At 33.2% G+C, this 19,499-nt stretch overlaps 2 protein-coding genes and 2 non-coding genes across 7 annotated transcripts in view; all 4 read left to right on the plus strand.

Annotated features, from left to right (window-relative positions):
- Positions 1–5,299, plus strand: part of LOC115888399 — a 75,300-nt gene extending 70,001 nt beyond the window's left edge. For 2 of the 4 annotated variants that reach the window (XM_030908117.1, XM_030908118.1), the window contains exons 11-12: positions 533–773; positions 4,644–4,842. In XM_030908117.1, the coding sequence (XP_030763977.1) occupies positions 533–773; positions 4,644–4,791 (389 nt within the window). In that variant the 3' untranslated portion in view covers positions 4,792–4,842. Of the gene's footprint in view, positions 1–532; positions 774–4,643; positions 4,843–4,972 lie in introns of those variants that run through there. The other 2 variants (XM_030908120.1, XM_030908121.1) reach the window with 1 other exon arrangement.
- Positions 5,300–8,372: 3,073 nt separating this feature from the next.
- On the plus strand, positions 8,373–19,267 carry LOC115888462 (elongation factor 2). Its single transcript, XM_030908211.1, has 13 exons — positions 8,373–8,522; positions 9,020–9,234; positions 9,399–9,592; positions 11,115–11,323; positions 11,579–11,838; positions 12,291–12,517; positions 13,515–13,931; positions 14,163–14,397; positions 14,594–14,835; positions 17,567–17,772; positions 17,851–18,002; positions 18,115–18,220; positions 18,825–19,267. The coding sequence occupies exons 1-13, from the start codon at positions 8,520–8,522 to the stop codon at positions 18,891–18,893; spliced, it is 2,535 nt and encodes an 844-aa protein (XP_030764071.1). The 5' UTR covers positions 8,373–8,519; the 3' UTR covers positions 18,894–19,267.
- LOC115888466 lies at positions 10,978–11,044 on the plus strand. The gene has a single exon (XR_004051271.1). It is a non-coding gene; the product is annotated as a small nucleolar RNA SNORD31 (small nucleolar RNA).
- LOC115888467 lies at positions 13,378–13,448 on the plus strand. The gene has a single exon (XR_004051272.1). It is a non-coding gene; the product is annotated as a small nucleolar RNA SNORD31 (small nucleolar RNA).
- Positions 19,268–19,499: the final 232 nt, after the last annotated feature.

A 19,499-nucleotide genomic window follows, 5' to 3' on the forward strand; every position in this document is an offset into this window, starting at 1 on the left:
CAAGAAACTATGATTCTGCAGAGAAGTCATGGTAGGCTTTGGAAAAAAGTTGCTTTTGACGTAATAGTATAAACGTCAAATTGTTATTAGATTAGCATTTTGATAGTCTTATCAGCGTTTTTTATCTTTTAATTGCTTTTTCAAAATGCCTTTATTATTTGAGATAGTTGAAGTTGTTGGCAAAATTGTGTAAAAACTCCATTTTCTTATTTTTTGTTGCAGTTGTGCCCCCTAGCGGTCGTTCTACAAACTTTAAAATAATTTTCAGCAATTTCTCATAGCTCCTTTTGTTATAAATATTTTTTTCCGTAAGCCCTACGGCTAATACTTTCCGAGATACAACCGAGAGCTATTCTTAGTGGGACATCCGGTACATATATAGCAGTATGTTGTACACTTCTTATTCTTAAAAACACTTTTATTTCAATTTATTATTAGCGGTAAATTGATTGCAATATGTTTTTATCTGTTTTATGGACTAAAATTTGTATCCCTACTAAATCAAAGTGTACTGTTTTATGTCTGGCTTTAGCCGCAGTCGTGGAACTGCTCAACGGTACATCTTTTATCGCCATGAGAGCGATGATATCCAAGCTGGTACTGCCCGAAGAGCTAGGAAAGATAAATTCGTTGTTTGGTATCGGCGAAGCTATAGTTCCCTTGATTTATGGACCTCTGTACAGTAGAATATATGGTCGTACTATAGATGTATTACCAGGCTGCTTTTACCTAGTTGGCGGTGGATTAACGGTACCCGCCGTTTTTATTTTTCTGTAAGTATATTTACAATGTAATCTAATAGAAAAGCGAAGTTTTTAAATGATGTGCGCGCATGTGTGCTACTGAATATGCAAGCAAAAAAACTCTGGAGTCCTAATTAAATTAATTTACACATTAGCCCCCCTTACACCGAAAGATCCAGCCTGCGGATTCGGCCTTCGGACAAAAACTTGCGGGTCAGACCAAGTCTTCGGCAGGCCAAGCCTATCGCAGACTAAGTTTGTCACAGGCCAAGTCCGCGGATCAAGACCTTACGACCTTTTCTCTTTAAGCGAAAAAACGATAGTTTTTGTTCATTGTAAAAAACATAGACGGACACCGAATCTATTCAATATGAGTGATTAAAACATTCAGAAATTTTAAAAGATCGCGAGCCAGGCCGCAACTGCTATTATACCGTGCTGGCAACGGTTACTTTTGGGTCGGCATTTACATGTGTGGAAGTAAATCGCATAAGGATCGTATTAAGTCGGAGTGAGAGAAATGCGACCGACCGACGCGACGCGCGATGGTGTGCTGTTACGGCGTTGCCGATACGCCTTTCCTTATCAAGTAAAGTAAAATTACGATCGCAAACCGCTTATTTTTAAAAGACTTTTTTTCAAGAGATAACTAGATAAAATCATTAGACATGTTTCTGAGCATCTGAAATGGAATTATAAGGACATCGTTAGGGTGTCATTTTTTTTATAACGAGAAAACGTCAATAATCGCGATAATCTAAAAACTCAACTTTTTAACACATACAGGCCATAACTCAAGAACCACTTTAGATATTGAAACTTTTTTTTATTTTGAAGATCGGATATTTTACAATATGTTTACATAAGAAAAATTCGATAAGGTTGTTTTTTTTCTATTCAAAAATTGTAAACAATCCATCCGTTTACTTTTAGAACATAGCAATTTTCAGCAATCGTGTAATTTTTTTATTGATAAAGATTTTCACATTCTTTCTACAAAGAAAATACAGCAGAAATATTAATAAAGTTCTTGAAAAAACTACAATCTATTATTTCTAATAGATTTCGAGATATCGATTTTTGAATTCAGAGTTCTAATAGCGCGACCACTATCGAACACCCGCTCAATTCCACTTATTTTTACCAAAAATGCAAGTGTTTCTAGCTTGCACTTAAAAAAATTCAAGCTATAGGGAGAATTACAACGATTCGTTAATAAATAAACAAATTAAGTATCACGAGACGTAATTAAATCGTGAAGCTGAACGCATGACGTACACCTTTCCCTAGAACTTTAAGTACTGACAGAGGTATTGCTATTGATTGGGTCGACCGGTCAACTGCGACAAATCTGCTATATCCTTTTCCACGTCTCTTAGCGATGTGCTCAGTTTCTCGGTTTATTTCAAATGTTTGGCAACGTGTTTGCTGTCCTCTCTTTGTTCAGTATATTATAAACGCATTGTACCCTTCTTACATACAGAAATCTCGACCCAAGAGTAACCTTTGCCAGCCCTTAGTATAGAACGTCGAAAGATCGAAACGCCAGGCCAAGTCCGAAGGCCGGGTCCGCGGAGTTGGTCTTTCACCCAAACTCTCGTATTTTGTGTACTTGAGTATTTTGGGTGAAAGGCCAAGTCCACAAGCCGGTTTCAAAGGTCGGATCGGCAGGCCGGACCTTTTGGTGTATGAGGGGCTATTGAGATATATTCTTGCTTAATTTAGTTTTTCTGTGTTTGTTTTAAACTTCGTACTTCGTACAGCTTTCATTTGCGCTCCCATTCGACAATTGGCTAATTCTCAGAGTAAATCGATATTCGGAATTTTGGAGTTGCGCTGTTACGCCAGTGTCTGCCTAACAGACGAACTTATGTGAAATGTACATGGACCGGTTATCTAGTTGTCTCTAACTCCGCTTCAACTCCAACACATTACAGCGATAGGCGATAATCTGTATATATTTGATATGTATATGGTTTCAGTCAATCCATAGTCAATCTCCAATTGTTGTCCTCCATTGGCAAATTTCAAGTTCCAGAGCTTTACGCCCTGGGCTACTCGATAACGGTTCTGAAAGGAGCTCTGCGCGATACCCTGGTGCCTACATATGGCGCGGAACAGTTCTGAACTTTATGACTCAATTGAATGGAGTGAGAGTATCGCGTTCTTGAACAGTTCAGAGCTGCACAACTGCGAGAATGGAGGACATTAATTGACTAAAGAATACAAGGATATATAACGCCCATGTATATGTAGTCCGTATGGACTGCAGCAGAATTTTCTTTGGAAGCAACGAATGCGTCATCAGTGGTTTCATCAGCGACAATTTTAGCGATTTTAATAGTTCGTGAACTTTGTATAAACACTATTACAAGTAATTTTTTTCAGCTTTCAAGTGTAAAAGGCACAGTGGTAAGAAAGAGCCAGGTGTTACGCCGAGTGTTACGCTTTATAGGGAAATAAACAATCCACTCCACCTTTTTAGCGTTTTTTTTATTGAATTTGATAATTACTTTTCTGATATTATATGTACTTGATATGTCGTGCTATACGTCGGTACTAGTTTTATACCTTTTGTTAATATTTTAATACTGAAAGTTATAGTTATATATACTGATACTTTCATAATTAATTAGTATGATACCACCGGATACACCATAGGCGTAGTAAAAACATTTATCAAAAATATAAATATCGCTTCAAGCCTTCAAGCAACTATGTTAAGAAACATATGTGCCACTGCACTGTTTGGAAGAAAGGTCACAGAGTTTGGTCTCATGTGATATTTTTGTCCTCGTATTCTTTAGTCATTATGGTTAGTCCGCTATGTTCAAGGTTATACTAAAAATTATCCAATGACTAAAGAATACAAGGACTAATAACACCTGAAACCAAATTCTTACCACAAACTAATTTATCTTTCTATATGTGTTGTTAACATACCTCCAAACAACTTTAAATATCTGCTTGAAGACATATTTATATTTTTGATAAATGTTTAGACTACGTCTATGGCGTATGAGGGTATGAGGTGGTATCATACTAATTAGTTACGAAGAAAACGTATTAAAATGTTAATAAAAGGTACAAAACTAGTATCGACATATAGCACATAGCAAGTACATACAGGGGCGGATAGAGCAATTTATTTTAGGGGTGGGGGGGCAAATACAAACCAAACCAAAAGCCTAATATTTAACCAAATTGAGATATTTTAGGCGGGGCAGGGTCCCATGCCTCCCTCCCCCCTCTGCATCCGCCACTGAGTATATATAATATCAGAAAATTGCATGCGCAAATGAAATAATGTCTTCATATTTCCTTCTGCGCATACGCATCACAGTTCTAGGACGGTTCAGAATCGGTAATAAGAGAAACCCGAAAGCTTTGTTCGGGTTCTTGTTATTACCGATTCTGAACCGTCCTAGAACTCTGCAGCGCATGCGCAAATGAAATAATGTCTTCATATTTCCTTCGGCGCATACGCATCACAGTTCTAGGACGGTTCAGAATCGGTAATAAGAGAAACCCGAAATAAGCTGAAGTAAGCTTATATCTCTGAATTTTAGTAATACCGCAGATAACGATCTAATACATCTCCTTTTTGCTAATACTTTGGCTAATACGTTATTCTTTAATTAATTATAAATACCGTGTATGATCGAAAAAAAAACGGCGTCAGCGATGACTATGAAACAAAGATCGCTTTTATTTTATATGTAAAATTATATGGGGAATGTCATTAATCGTCATTTCCAAGCCAACTGGGCGCCGTTTTTTCGATCATACGCTAGTATATATTATTTAATGGGTAAATTCTTTGATATTATTAGACAAAAATAATAAATACTCGACTTTGAGATTGTTTCAATCATATTGCTAATAAACTATTTATTTTAGATGGTTATATATGGAACACAAAAAAGATCTCAAAGAAGAATCTAAACAAGAAGCTGCACACAAAATCCGTTTATTACAAGACATTACTGAAACAAAAACCAATGTCAAATCAGAAGCAGATAAAGCATTGATGAGTATTGAGAAATAATATTGTAAAACCTTTTTATTTATTTGATAAAAAATAAATTATAACAAAGCTTCTTTGTATTTCATTTCTTTAAGAAATTTTAATTGTTATAGAACTTTTTCAATATAATTTGGTAATTTTGCTATTAATTTTTATATCGTATTGTATAAAAAAATAAAAGAAATTCGTACTATTGTTTCAGCTTCTGGTGGTGTTGATTTTAAAGGAACGTTCGATAGAGTTTGGGAAAACCATTTGAACGAGCTTAAGGAGTGCCCCAAGTGTAAAAGAAAATTCTTTCCCAATCGTATTGAAGCACACGAGAAAGCTTGCATAGGACTAAAAATCGCAACCAAAAAGAATAAGATAACATAACATTTCGCCAAACATATAAAGATATCGTTTTAACCTGAGGTAACGATACTAAAACTAATACTATTAAATTACAACCACTAACTTTATATTCTCCTGTATTCTGTTATCTACAATAAACCTACGAAATAAACATAAAATAAACCCTAAAAATATACTTGTTTAAAATTTTATTGAATTAAACCAGCCCATGTAACCAACCCAAACCCTCGACCCAAACCAACCCAACACACAGTAAATTTAACCCTTAACCGGCGTTGCGGAGTCCCTGGGACTCTAGTAAAAATAAATTGTGTCATAACATTCGTATTTGTCGATCAAGCGACGCGCGTCCCCTAGTAGCTTCCTATGGTGATGGTACCCGTCGGATGTTGAGACGATTTCGATCTGTTATCACGGCAAGTGTATCTAACAAACATCATAGAGTCCGTGGGACTCCGCGACGCCGTTAGTGTAACGATATCAATTTAGTGACTATGTCTAAGAAATTAAAGGTGGCTGAAGCCACAGATCCTAACTTTGAAGAAACTATGTTAAGATGGTTTGATGAAAGTGAGGAAGAGTTTTCTGACCAAGATGGAGAACCATGGCGAGTGAGATGTCTGCCAATGAATCTGATGATCAAGATGAGATGGAGTTTACTGAAACTTAAGAGGACATGGACACTACTGATCCAACTAAAAAAATATTTCTGTTCAATCAAATATTCAAGAAAAGTGTGTGTTCAATGCATAGAAAATACCGAAAACTCCTAAATAAAAGCTATACTTTATTTGTTTTTAAACACCTGTCAATTTTTTGCAATTTTACATTAGGGGCTGTTGTATTCTCTTTTTTTGTAGTTCTCACCTTGGTAATCACGGTTTTCAATGAGTAATGTTTTTTGTTTATATTTTTCTTTTTGTAAAATACGATGAAAAGTAGCATAATGTTCATTTTGTACAAACTGTATTACTTTTAGTTTGTTTGCTTTTTTTACTCGTATTTTGTAACTAATAATATGGCTGTAAAAATAAAAATATATTTCCTTGTAAGTGTTTAACGATGCATATAATGAAAAAAAATATTGTGTTATGATAACACTAATACAGCGCACCTGTATATTTTGGAGTCCCAGGGAGCCAGGGACTCCGCAACGCATGGAGTGCTAAAATTTCTGATCACGCCTGTTAAGGATTAAGCATAAATTAACAGAGGCAACCAGTAAAACATGATTTTAATTATTTTTTTTAACAAAAATTTGTATTCAAAACGTTTTTAGCAAAGTGTTTAATAAAAACAACAAAGTATGACTGTATCTAGATATATCAATAATTAATTTTTCTTTGATAAAAAAATAGCTTAATAAAACACAGAGAATAGGTACATTAAAGAAATGCTAACTTCATGTTAAAAAATGGAAACAGACGCCACCTGGTGTCGCCTGGCAGTACTAGCTAAATTGAGGGGAATTGGAGGGGCGGGGGCTTAAAAGAGGGGAAATTTAAAAAAAAATATTTTTATAAGTATCACTGACTTACTGTTTAAAGTTAATAAACATATTTTTTATTACTTTAATATAATTTAATGTATTAAAAAATATGTCTATTAACTTTACACAGCAAATCAATGATATTATTAAAGACTCAGAGAAGATTTCAGAGAAAATTCACAGTAAATAAATTACACATTAGTAAACAATATCATTTATTTTTAGAACTGTGATTTATATTACAATAATATTGAAATATATATATTTTTTTAACAATGAAAAAGAATATCCCGGAACCTGAAAAAGAAAGATGATGAATTAATGACTTAAATTAGTTCAAAATACATTTTGCAAATAACTAGTGAATTGGAAAGATAAACTTACTATTAAAAAGACATTTTATTAGTATGTTATCATCTATTTACTGATAATATGCATAAGGCACTATGATACAACTACCTGTATCATGATAACACACTAATATGACAAAAAAATATATGCTAATTTAAATTCCTTTAATGATCTAATGAAACACTATCTAGCCTCAATGCATGCCATTCCAAAGGCAAAAAAAACTGTTATACCAAATAAATATAAGCTGAATAAAACATAAACCAAGCCAACGTGCATAAACAACCAAAAATGCATCAAAAACAATTTTATCAGATCATACCCTTGGATATATTATGTATTTTATATATCGCACATCCCGTTCAAAAGTTTACTAACTCAAAATAGAGAATATAGAGAACTTTGTCAGGAGAAGTAAAAGAAAATTTAAGTTAAGGCAATATGCTCCTTTTTGCATATTAATGGCCAAATAATATAATGTTGATTTAATAAAATTTTACTGGCATCCTTCTGAGGTATAAATCAGATTAAAAGGACATTGTTTTTTTAATAATTGTTTGTATTGTAAACATTTTTTGAAGACAATACAGTTTTGAACGGGCTGTGCGATATAAACAAGGATCTTACTATTATTTGAGGTTAGAAAGTATTTAAATAATATAAAACATAATCAAAATCATTTTTCATCATAAATTATAGAGGTACTTACGTGTTTTGATATTATTATCAGGAAATAATACGTTTAGTTAAACAGGTACGCTGCCAGGCAAGTTCTATCGGCGGGTCTTTGCAAAAGTTGAAATCTAAAAATACAAAAATACGTTTACATCTTAGTTGTATTTACGAATAAAGTATTTGTGTGTAATTTCTGACTTACCAGTTAACTGAATAATCGCATTAAATACATCCAAATGGTAATTTAATATTGTAAAAAAGCAAAATTGTTTTAAATCACTTGCCAGGACAGCCCGGCCAGCTTCTTTGTTGGCAAAATGGCCGCGGTATCATGATTTAAGCAATATGAGTGACAAAGAAAGCTAATGCCTGGCAGATGTTGCTTTCTTTGTCGTTGGTCCTGGCACGTTTAAATTTGACTGTTGCCTGTTTTCCCATACAAGTGACATCCCCGTTGAATAAAACATAAAACTTATGTTGACAGGTTGACACTTAAAAATCCAATCTAAATGGTGAATTTAATTCTCAACTTTTTTAAACTGCTAAAATAATGAGTATCACAACGTAAATTAAACCCTTCTATTTGAAGAATATACAAAAACGAGGATTAAACTTAAACCAGACTTAAACTTAGAAATACTTATTTTTTCAACTATCGATATTTTTTGTGGTCGCTTCATTTTCTCCTTATTAGTTGAGACTTCATTTCTAGTGACTTTTGCACATTCTCTATCTTGGGCAGCCCTGGCTGTCAGAATCTGCGTGGCACTGGCAGCTGACTGGTGTGATTTTTCGTCGCTCTCGTTCTTTTACGGGAATACGCCATACTTGGCGTATCGTTAATTGTAGTTCTTAAGAAAGAAATCCTCCATCATCCAAAATGGTAAGTATTTATCACAGTTTTTAAATATACTAAGCAAATCCCTATACTATGTTCTATCGTGTATCGCATAACTTATTCACAAATACATGAAAATATTCGATAAATAGTTGCTTTCTTTTTCAACATTGCACAACAATATGAAAGTTTTTTGTATTTATTGTTTACATATTTCCTTGTTATTTTTGCACTTAAATTTAAGTATTTATTTAATTTAATTTGTTACCTTATCGATTTAATATTTGAAAATGCATACAGAAATTGCATTTTGGAAAAGTGCAAGGAAATACAGTTGACACTTCTGCATTATGGCTACATTAAAAGTTCTTTTAACATCACTTCTAAATCAATAACTTTAATGCATTTTTCTATGTCTTATTTATTTTTATTGGATAATTATAGGTAAAGTACATTAAATGTATTTTTCCTCTTTTGGCATAAAATTTTTGCTAAACATATTGGAGCTAGAACTTTGCTAAATTATTTTTTCCTCATTTAAGGTGAACTTCACAGTAGACGAGATACGTGCCATGATGGACAAAAAGCGGAATATTCGTAACATGTCTGTCATTGCTCACGTAGATCATGGAAAATCCACATTAACTGACTCCCTTGTATCAAAAGCTGGAATTATTGCTGGAGCAAAAGCTGGAGAAACCCGATTTACAGATACTAGAAAGGATGAACAAGAAAGATGTATCACAATTAAATCCACGTAAGTTTTTTAACATGTAAGAAAATTAAGTTTGTTACATCTGATGAAATTTGCTAACCCTTGATTTTCTGTGATATTTACGATTAGTCTTTCTGAATTTTTTAATCATGTAATATTTTACTTAATGTTACTCTATATCTCTATCTATAAATATTCTTTTTTAGTGCTATATCTATGTTCTTTGAACTTGATGATAAAGATCTTCTATTCATAACAAGTCCCGACCAACGTGAAAAAGAAGTAAAGGGTTTCTTAATCAACTTAATTGACTCCCCTGGACACGTAGATTTTTCTTCTGAAGTAACAGCTGCACTTCGTGTGACTGATGGTGCTCTAGTAGTAGTAGATTGTGTTTCTGGTAAGTTCAAATTTAAGAGCACACTCGGCATATTTCAATTTTAATCTCAAATATAAAAACTAATTAACAAAGAAGATAAGATAATTAAGTAAATATTTGTGCTAAAATTATTCTGAATGGCATCTTGATTTTAAGTATTGCAAAATATTTTTTTACTGTTCATAGAGTTAAAAAGATTTGTTGATAATTTGAATACCTTCTCGGGGAATATATTTTTTTTAAAATACATGGTATTCTTGGATAAGCATTCATTAGAAGTTTTTTTAGATAACGAGAACATTACAGATTTTTTATAAAATTTGTGATGCTCTTACAACTTTGTTAAAAATGTTATTTTAACATATCATCTTCTAGTGTTATCGAATAGCCACCACAGCATCGTAACTGTAACAGCTAAGGCTCTTATCCTGTAGCAGGCAAAATTGGCATACTTAACAAAAATTAATTTTTAGATCACTAAAAGACTAAAGAGGTTTTTTTGCTCTACTGTAAAATTTTTAAAATGTGAGTTATGACACTTTGAGTGGAAGGCGACAATGTGACTAGAAGTTGTTTTAGTAAAAAAAATTTATATTTCTGGATAACAGTATTGTCAGTAAAGACTATGAAGGAGAAATAAGGAGGAAAGTCTCTTATGGGACTTTGTTTGAAAAAGTGGTCATCTGAATAAGAAGAGAAATAAGGGTTCACTAAATGATCACACTGGTGCTATTAAGCAATAAGGGATTGGACTGAACTTAACAGTTATAAATGTAGTAAAGTTAGTCAAGAAGAGTGGCAATATGTGCCTTCAGAAATCGTACTTATTTATCTATCTCTTTTTAATTATTTCCTATTTTACAAATTTTTGGTGCTTCTTTCAATTGTAGAACTTTTGATACAGCAGCGCTATCTCAATTGTTCCCTCTTTGATGACCACTTTTCAATACACAAAGATAATTCTCTTATCTCAAGGTCTTACGAGATATTTCAACAGTATCAAGGGAGGCCTTATTTGTGGCAACTTTGACAGTTTTTGTGTCATATAACTGCTCATGCCCTAATAACATTACTGCATACCCCTATTTACATATAGAGAAGACATCAAAAATGTTACATTGTCAATTGGGATTTACATATTTTTAACATTTATTTATATTAAAAAATGTAAATAAATTTTAGTTAACTTAAATATCAGTTACATAGCCTAGTTGAATTCATTTTCCCTTATATATGTAAAATTTAATTGTATATATAATTTTTTATAGCCAACAGATCTTATTGTGGGACATATAATTATCTGCTCTGGCCAAAAATATCTGCTCTGAGTTTTCTAGTTCTTTTAGGTTAGCTAGAGACAACCTCCATATATTTATTTAAACAAATATTCTAAAATGTAATTTATGAAACTGTGATGATATGATTACCGCCCCAGGCTGATGATTGTGATTGATTGGATTTAACTGACTGTTTGTTAATCAGTTCATTTATTTCTTTTTATAGAGCTTGATTGTCAAATATTATTCTTATTTGTATATTATAGGTGTGTGTGTACAAACTGAAACTGTTTTACGTCAGGCTATTGCTGAACGTATCAAGCCAATTTTATTCATGAACAAAATGGACCGCGCTCTGTTGGAATTGCAATTGGAAGCTGAGGAATTGTATCAAACTTTCCAACGCATTGTTGAAAACGTTAACGTAATTATTGCCACTTACAATGATGATGGTGGTCCGATGGGTGAAGTTCGCGTAAGTTGCAACATTTATTTTATTATTACGTATTGTTTGAGTCTTCTTACATAAGCACGTTATTTTTGTTAACTTGTTTTGATGTAGACTCAGAAAATTGACGTCGCCTTTTGCCCTGCTCTATACAGTAAATGAATATGGGCAGTTTCCAACGGTGAAACATTTTTTAAATAGCAACTTATAATTTACTCTAGTATAGCCTCAGCTGGGTGTCGTTTTCCTACGTTTTTTTTATGTAAAAAGTATTTTTAACAGGTTGACCCTAGCAAAGGTTCTGTTGGTTTTGGATCTGGTTTGCACGGATGGGCCTTCACACTGAAACAATTCTCTGAAATGTACGCCGATAAATTCAAAATTGATGTTAGCAAATTGATGAACAGACTGTGGGGCGAGAACTTCTTCAACACCAAAACTAAGAAATGGTCAAAACAAAAGGATGCCGATAACAAGAGATCGTTCTGCATGTATATCCTCGACCCCATTTACAAAATTTTTGATGCCATTATGAACTATAAGTGAGTCATTTTGCTAATATAACACATCTATTTTTCTAATAATATTAGAATTTTTTTTTTTTTAATTTTTCTAATATAAAAAAACTATTAGTTTTTATCATGTAAGTGTTAAATGTCAAAACAATGAAAACCTGGTTATTTTTACTATGGATTGCCTGAAGTTATTATTTTGATGCTTGTGAAACTATTTAGCAACTTCCAGCACAAATAGAGCCACTGTGTAGTTTTTGAAACAGTCCCAGACTGTTTTCTTTAACTTGGACATTGTTGGCAGTGCAATGGAAGAATATCAACTTTTCTAGAGGCTTAAACGCTGTCACGGGACCTCTATCTTTATGTCCGATGGTGACATGCTACGGTAGCCAGAAAACAACACAAAACACATTTTGTCACTTATGTTTTTTTATTATTTAGTTGAAAAAATGTTTTCTAACAGTCTCTTTGTTGAATAGGAAAGAGGAATATGAAGCTCTCCTTCCCAAGTTGGGTATTACCTTGAAACATGAAGACAAAGACAAGGACGGAAAGCAACTCTTGAAAGTGGTTATGCGTACCTGGTTGCCTGCTGGAGAGGCTCTACTTCAGATGATTGCCATCCATTTACCCTCGCCTGTAACAGCCCAAAAATACAGAATGGAGATGTTGTACGAAGGTCCTCATGACGACGAGGCTGCTCTTGGTATGTATTTCTTTTCCTTTACTTTTATTTCCTTTTCCTCCAATTTTTACCACATTATATATTTCTTATCTTTTTTTTTTTGAGTTTTTCTTATCTTTGAATAAAAAGTTTAAAGAAGTATAATGCTATCCATGTATTCATGCATGGTTGACGGAAAAAGGACTCTAGGGTAGGGATCCTTGACAGTTCTGTTTGACGATTCATTTGACTCATTTGAAACAACAAATTGTAGAGTCTACCCCACACAGCCCACGTCTACCCTACATCATAGTTTTACACTTTTTAAATAAAATTCGAACGGCACTGATAAACTGGAATTTAAGTCGGCCATTTTTGAGTCCCTTGTCGGTCGATCTAAGATTTTTGATATGATCTTTAATCTTTTTTTGTTTTCGCGTTTTTATCTCATTTTATCTACTCTATCTACTACTATTTATATACTATTTTTATCTATTTAAATTCGTTTTTCATTTTCACATTTTTTATCTAGATCGTTTTTCAGTTTTTGTATTTTACTGCTCATTTTAAAAAAAATTAGATTTTTCCTTTTCTTAAATTCTCTTTCTTACCTTCATATTATTGCCGTTTCATTTTTCTTTAGTTTTTATTCTTTTTTATCTCTCTGGATAAGAGCTTAGAAATTCGAATGTGATTTTTAACAGTGCAGCAATTGAATGATATAACATTGACATTAATGAAAGCTGTTATTTAGCTTTAAGAGTAAACAATTTTTTCTGTCATTTTTATGTAATGTTATGTATGTGATTTATTACATTTATATATCTTGTCGGACAATCCTTATTTTGATTTATTTTAAGTTATAAGTGTTTTAAATTAAAGAAATGTTTCTGCTATAATGGATGATTATGATGATTTGTATTACCGCCCCAGTCTGAAATATTCATGACTGATTGGTTGTAGCTGATATTAATTTAACCAAATGTCACAATATTTTTTTAAAAACATTTTTTTAAATCAAGATTTTTCTTATTTACAGGCATCAAAAACTGTGACCCCAATGGTCCTCTTATGATGTACGTCTCGAAAATGGTACCCACCTCCGACAAAGGTCGTTTCTACGCCTTCGGTCGTGTGTTCTCCGGTAAAGTAGCCACTGGCATGAAGGCTAGGATCATGGGCCCCAACTATGTTCCTGGTAAAAAGGAAGATTTGTATGAAAAAGCCATCCAGAGAACCATTCTGATGATGGGTCGTTACGTAGAAGCTATCGAGGATGTACCATCCGGTAATATATGCGGTCTGGTTGGCGTCGATCAGTTCTTGGTCAAGACTGGTACTATCACCACCTTTAAGGATGCACACAATTTGAAGGTTATGAAGTTCAGTGTGTCACCTGTTGTGCGTGTGGCTGTTGAACCTAAGAATCCAGCTGATTTGCCCAAGCTTGTTGAAGGTAAGTTGATAACATTTAATTTATAATTGTTCATTTTAAATATTGATCTTTGTTAGTACAAATTTATTCTCAACCTTACATCAGCTATATTTAGGAACTTACTGAAAGTAAATGTCGAAGTTATAGGATGTATATAGGAGCTATATTCAAATTCTGTCATAATAAGCAGATCATTTATTTTGTATTAGGTTGCTGTTTGGCACTATTTGTTTAAAGAAATATTTCTTTAAGGTTTGAAACGTTTGGCTAAATCAGATCCTATGGTCCAATGTATCATTGAAGAATCTGGTGAGCACATCATTGCCGGAGCTGGTGAACTCCACTTAGAAATTTGCTTAAAGGACTTGGAAGACGATCACGCCTGCATTCCAATTAAGAAATCCGATCCCGTCGTGTCTTATCGTGAAACGGTTAGCGAAGAATCTGACCAAATGTGTCTGTCGAAATCGCCCAATAAGCACAACAGGTAAGAAAACATTTTTAATTTTGATACATTTATATTGTGTATCATTTATCGTTAGCTTGTGTATTATTTTTTTATGTAGTGTTTTTATTTTATTTGCTCCTATATTTTATATATTTATACATTTTTCTTTTATTTTTAAATTGTCTTTTATATTTTGTTTTCCTATTTTTTTCTAATTTGTTTTTTTTTTTTTTAGATTATTCATGAAAGCCCAACCTATGCCAGATGGTCTTGCTGAGGACATTGATGATGGCAAAGTGAACCCTAGGGACGAATTCAAAGCTCGTGCCCGTTACTTGGGCGAAAAGTACGATTACGACGTGACAGAAGCCCGTAAAATCTGGTGTTTCGGCCCTGACGGTACCGGACCTAACATCCTCGTCGATTGTACCAAGGGTGTACAGTACTTGAACGAAATAAAAGACTCTGTTGTAGCCGGTAAGTAGATAAACAAAGAGATAATTTGGTGACTATTTCTCGTCAGTTTGTACCAGACCAACGCCACCCTTGATAAGGAAACAAAAAAATAAATGAATTTTACTATACTCTGTTTTTTTTCTCAGGTAAGATTTCGACAGACGATGACAGAAGAAAAGCAGATGACGTCCCATACCAATCTATTTATTTTACTAAAAAAAGTTTCTAATAATTTTAAGTTATCTATGGATGGGTTTAAATATAAATCCGTCATACGTCGTGTCTTGTTGTTTTTAACCAGTTTTATTGGTTTATTTAAAAAATGACAGATCGTATTTCAATTTTATTGGTTTGACGGAACGATGAACGATAAACGGACGCCGATGCGTATGAACTCGCTTTTAGATTTTTGTCATTTTTGACGCTTGTCAAAGTCTTGCCAAATTATAGGTTATAATTTTGTGTCAACTTTTGTTAAATACCCTGCGTTTTGGAAGATGATGCATTTTGATTCGTATTATTACGTGTGTTTTGTGTCTTTCAAGTCAAGTGGAGGAAAAATCGAGTGAAAATTAACTGTAGACCCAGAGCACAGTTTATGGTTAATACTCGCTGCCCAGGCAGAAAGTCTTATACACCCCATCGTTAAAGTTTGTATACCATCTCGTCGTAGATAAGTGCATCTCGTATATGGTGAAGGATCAAACTAAACACATACTAAAAACTGGAGTAGCTATAAAATATCGACATCACACGATATGTAAATAATGGATTTTAGTACTGCAGAAAAATAATGTCAAAAGGTACTGGTTTAAAAAAATTAAGATTAAAGTTAATTAATCAACCTTTAAGGTATAAAATTTGGTAGGTGTTATTATTAATAAAATAGTTTGTTTTATTTACCTATGTTGTTTTATTTATTCCTGTGGAATATTACAAATTTGTATTTGTACATAAGTTATATTGATAAATATAATCATAAATGCGGGTAGTTTCATAAAGCTTGAAAGTAAAAATAGTTCTTTTTTATATTTTTTTGGTATGTAGTGTCTTGTTCTTGTTTGTTTTGTATTAACACATACCGGTTTTATTAAATAAAATAACTCGATTACATTTTTTCAGTTTTATACAGTTTTTTTCACAATATTTTGAAGTAATCACTTGTCATCTTGTCAATCAAATTTTAAATATTTCCTGCTATGCGTTCCAGTTGTACCAACTTATTTCTTTGTAAAATAAAATAAACTACTTTGAAATTAAAATGACAGACACATCTATCACTGTCAAGGATCTTCTCGTTGGACAGACTATATTATCCTTTCCCTTGCACTCATCTATTTTATTTGAATTTGAACCAATTCGATAGTTTCTATATACTATGTAAATCTAATCTCGACCGTTAATATAAATAAGATGACATCAGAAGAAACTAGTTCTGCGCTAGAGTTCGCGAATGACATGTGTTCAAATACCGGATTTCTGGCACTTCACAATTTAAAATAAATATCTGCCCTTTTGAAGTGTAAAGGATGATTCACGGTACACCGTGACGGGCCGGGGCCGTGCGACGGTGAAGGCACGGCCAAACATTGTCAAATGTTATTTATACTTATACTTTCATGCTAAGCCGAGCACGGTCCGAGCTTCGCCGGAACCCGTCCGTGCCCCGTCCAAGAAATGTCGGTGTACATTTTTCCTCGGATCCGCTACGGTCCGGCCCCGTTGCGGCAAACATAAATGAGCCGCCGCGGCTAAATACTTCGTCTACGGGCCTATAGCGACTGTTTTCTAGCAGTGTTGCCGCACCAAACTTTTAGCGCGTACCACATTATAAACTAAAGCAACCACTTTTTAAAGCACAACAAAATACATCTGCAAATGACTTTAACCGGTTTGGTCGTTGTGAATTTCTTCATATATTTCTACATAAAAAAACTTCCTGGAGAAAGACACAAATCGAGACGAAAAACATGAAATAGAAATTCAGAAAACCCAATTATAAGTATGTATAGGTTGAAGAAATCTAAGTAATTCTAATACTACACACAATATTTGGAAAACTTAAATTTTATTAAAAAAAAACGCAAATATAGAAGCATGTTAGAAACAGTAAATTTTCAAGTTTTTTCTTCGGGTTATTTAATATAGGCAACGCTGTAGACATTACAACGTTTATAATACGTCGTTAATTAATGCGGTTTGTCTCCGAATGGTATTGGTAAGCGCGTTTAATGCAATATCAACGACAATATTTATTAAATATCTATTCATTTTGGGTGCGCGTGGGAAATAATTATTGTACTAAATCATCCTGGATTTGAAAATGTAGTACCACTGTACCAAATAGAATTAAAAGTATCAAATTTGGTACAAATGTACCACTGCGGCAACACTGTTTTCTAGAATATAATCGGCACGGACATGATCCCCGGTGTCCACTCGGTGTAGCATATATTGAAGGCCCGGACGTGGCTCGGTGTCTACTTTACTGAACGTGCCCGGCTCGGGTACGGCCCGGTGTACCATGAATCATCCTTAATGGATTCACACAAAATGACTTCAAAAATCAGTCCAACATTTTAATAAATGAATAGATATAGGGATATGTTATATATTTTACAATTATTTTTCGATCTATTAAAAGTATTTAAACGTTCCAACAGCAAATGTAACTTTGTACTTATTTAAATCATCATTACCATACAGCACTCAAGTATTTTTAGTAATGTAATGTGGGTGTTTGATTTTTTAGGTTTCCAATGGGCAACTAAGGAGGGTGTTCTCTCTGAAGAAAACTTGCGAGGCGTCCGATTCAACATCTACGACGTCACACTGCACGCCGACGCCATTCATCGTGGTGGCGGTCAAATCATCCCCACAACCCGTCGTTGTCTGTACGCTTGTTTGCTCACTGCCGCGCCCAGGCTCATGGAACCAGTATATCAATGTGAAATTCAGGTAAGGATTTATATTTCTGTTTATACTGTCTTTACATTATGATATCCTTATTTATTTACTATTTTTTCGATAAATTAGTGTCCTGAAGTTGCTGTTGGTGGTATCTATGGTGTGTTGAACAGAAGACGTGGTCACGTCTTTGAAGAAATGCAGGTGGCTGGTACACCTATGTTTGTTGTAAAAGCATACTTACCTGTAAATGAATCCTTTGGTTTCACAGCAGATCTTAGGTAAAGAATATTTTTTTTATTGTAATGTAAATGTAATATATTTTAAACATATTATTTCATGTAAGTGGAGCTAATTAGTATGTCATTTTTATTTTTTATTGTTGTATTCTAGATCTAACACTGGAGGACAGGCTTTCCCACAATGTGTGTTCGATCACTGGCAAATCCTTCCTGGTGACCCATTGGAAAGTGGTACCAGACCATTTGGTGTTGTGCAAGTAAGTTATCTAATGTTGACAAATACAACAATGCTTCATACATATTTTGAATACATTTTTATATTATTAATACATACTATAGGCACAGAATTGCTATGCAGAGGCGACACGGGCACCTTTTTTCATGGTCCAAATATTCTGTATTTTTACTTTTAATGACACCAGTTGTCAAATTTTAATCAGTTCGTAACAATGTGAAGAATGAGATTTTTTTGTATAAAAATAATTTTGAAAAACTTTGAGAACACTTTTTGATTAGTAAATCTCTTTTTTTAGTAAAAGAACTGTTTACTGTTAATGCCTATTTTATAAAAATTAGGACATTTTAAATGAGGATATGCTTACTGTCGCTTCTGTATTATGTGCTGTACGTGTGTCTGTTAGTATATTAAAAAACAAAACACCATGCTTAGACAATTTTATGTATTTTAAAATGTATATAAGATTCGCAAGCTATGGTAAATCACAAGTCTTTTAGTTTCGGTTTTGAAGATGTTTTAACTTCCTAGCCAGAATAGGGGGACTAACAATATTTAATTCAAATATATTTTTTACTTTTCTTTCTCTCTGGTTATTTTTTAAATACGATTCTTTTGTTTTTCAGGACACGCGTAAAAGAAAAGGTCTCAAAGAAGGTCTTCCCGATCTATCTCAATATTTGGACAAATTGTAAACAACATCTGCCTCCTCTTTAGCAATTTATTTTTTGTACAGAGCAAAAGTTTATTTAAGATTTATAATAACAAAAAAGCATGATTATTCACTAAAATAAAATAATTAAATTTGTATTCTCGGCAGGGTTTATTCCGGATTTCCATTTTCTGGCTATTTTATTTATTTTCCAAATACTACAGTGTTTATATGTGGATTGATTCTTTTGATAAGAAAGTGCAAAAAGTGAAAACACTACATTGTTTCTTCTTTTATTTATTTTCAAATGGTTACACTCTAACCATTTCAATAAAATGTTAAATCGACTCAGATTTGTTATATAAGAACTGTATTTGTTTACTCATTTTTGTGTAATAAATTTTAAATTTTATTTTACACTCTTTTTTTAATTAAACAAAGAATACATGTATAATTTTTACAAAAAAGAGGATTAGGATGGACAGAAAAACCTACATATTCTGGAGCCGATGCAAGCCAACTTTGGGACGAAATTTTTAACTTAACAGGTGAGAATTATTGGGTTATTTGAGTTTTCAGTTAAGTCAAATTTCAATTCAAATATGATTTTTCAAAGTAGTTCAATTAAAAGTTAAAATATATATTCTTT

The sequence above is a fragment of the Sitophilus oryzae genome, unplaced genomic scaffold (assembly GCF_002938485.1).
Source record: "Sitophilus oryzae breed Bouriz unplaced genomic scaffold, Soryzae_2.0 scaffold_738_pilon_pilon, whole genome shotgun sequence".
Lineage (NCBI taxonomy): Eukaryota > Metazoa > Arthropoda > Insecta > Coleoptera > Curculionidae > Sitophilus > Sitophilus oryzae.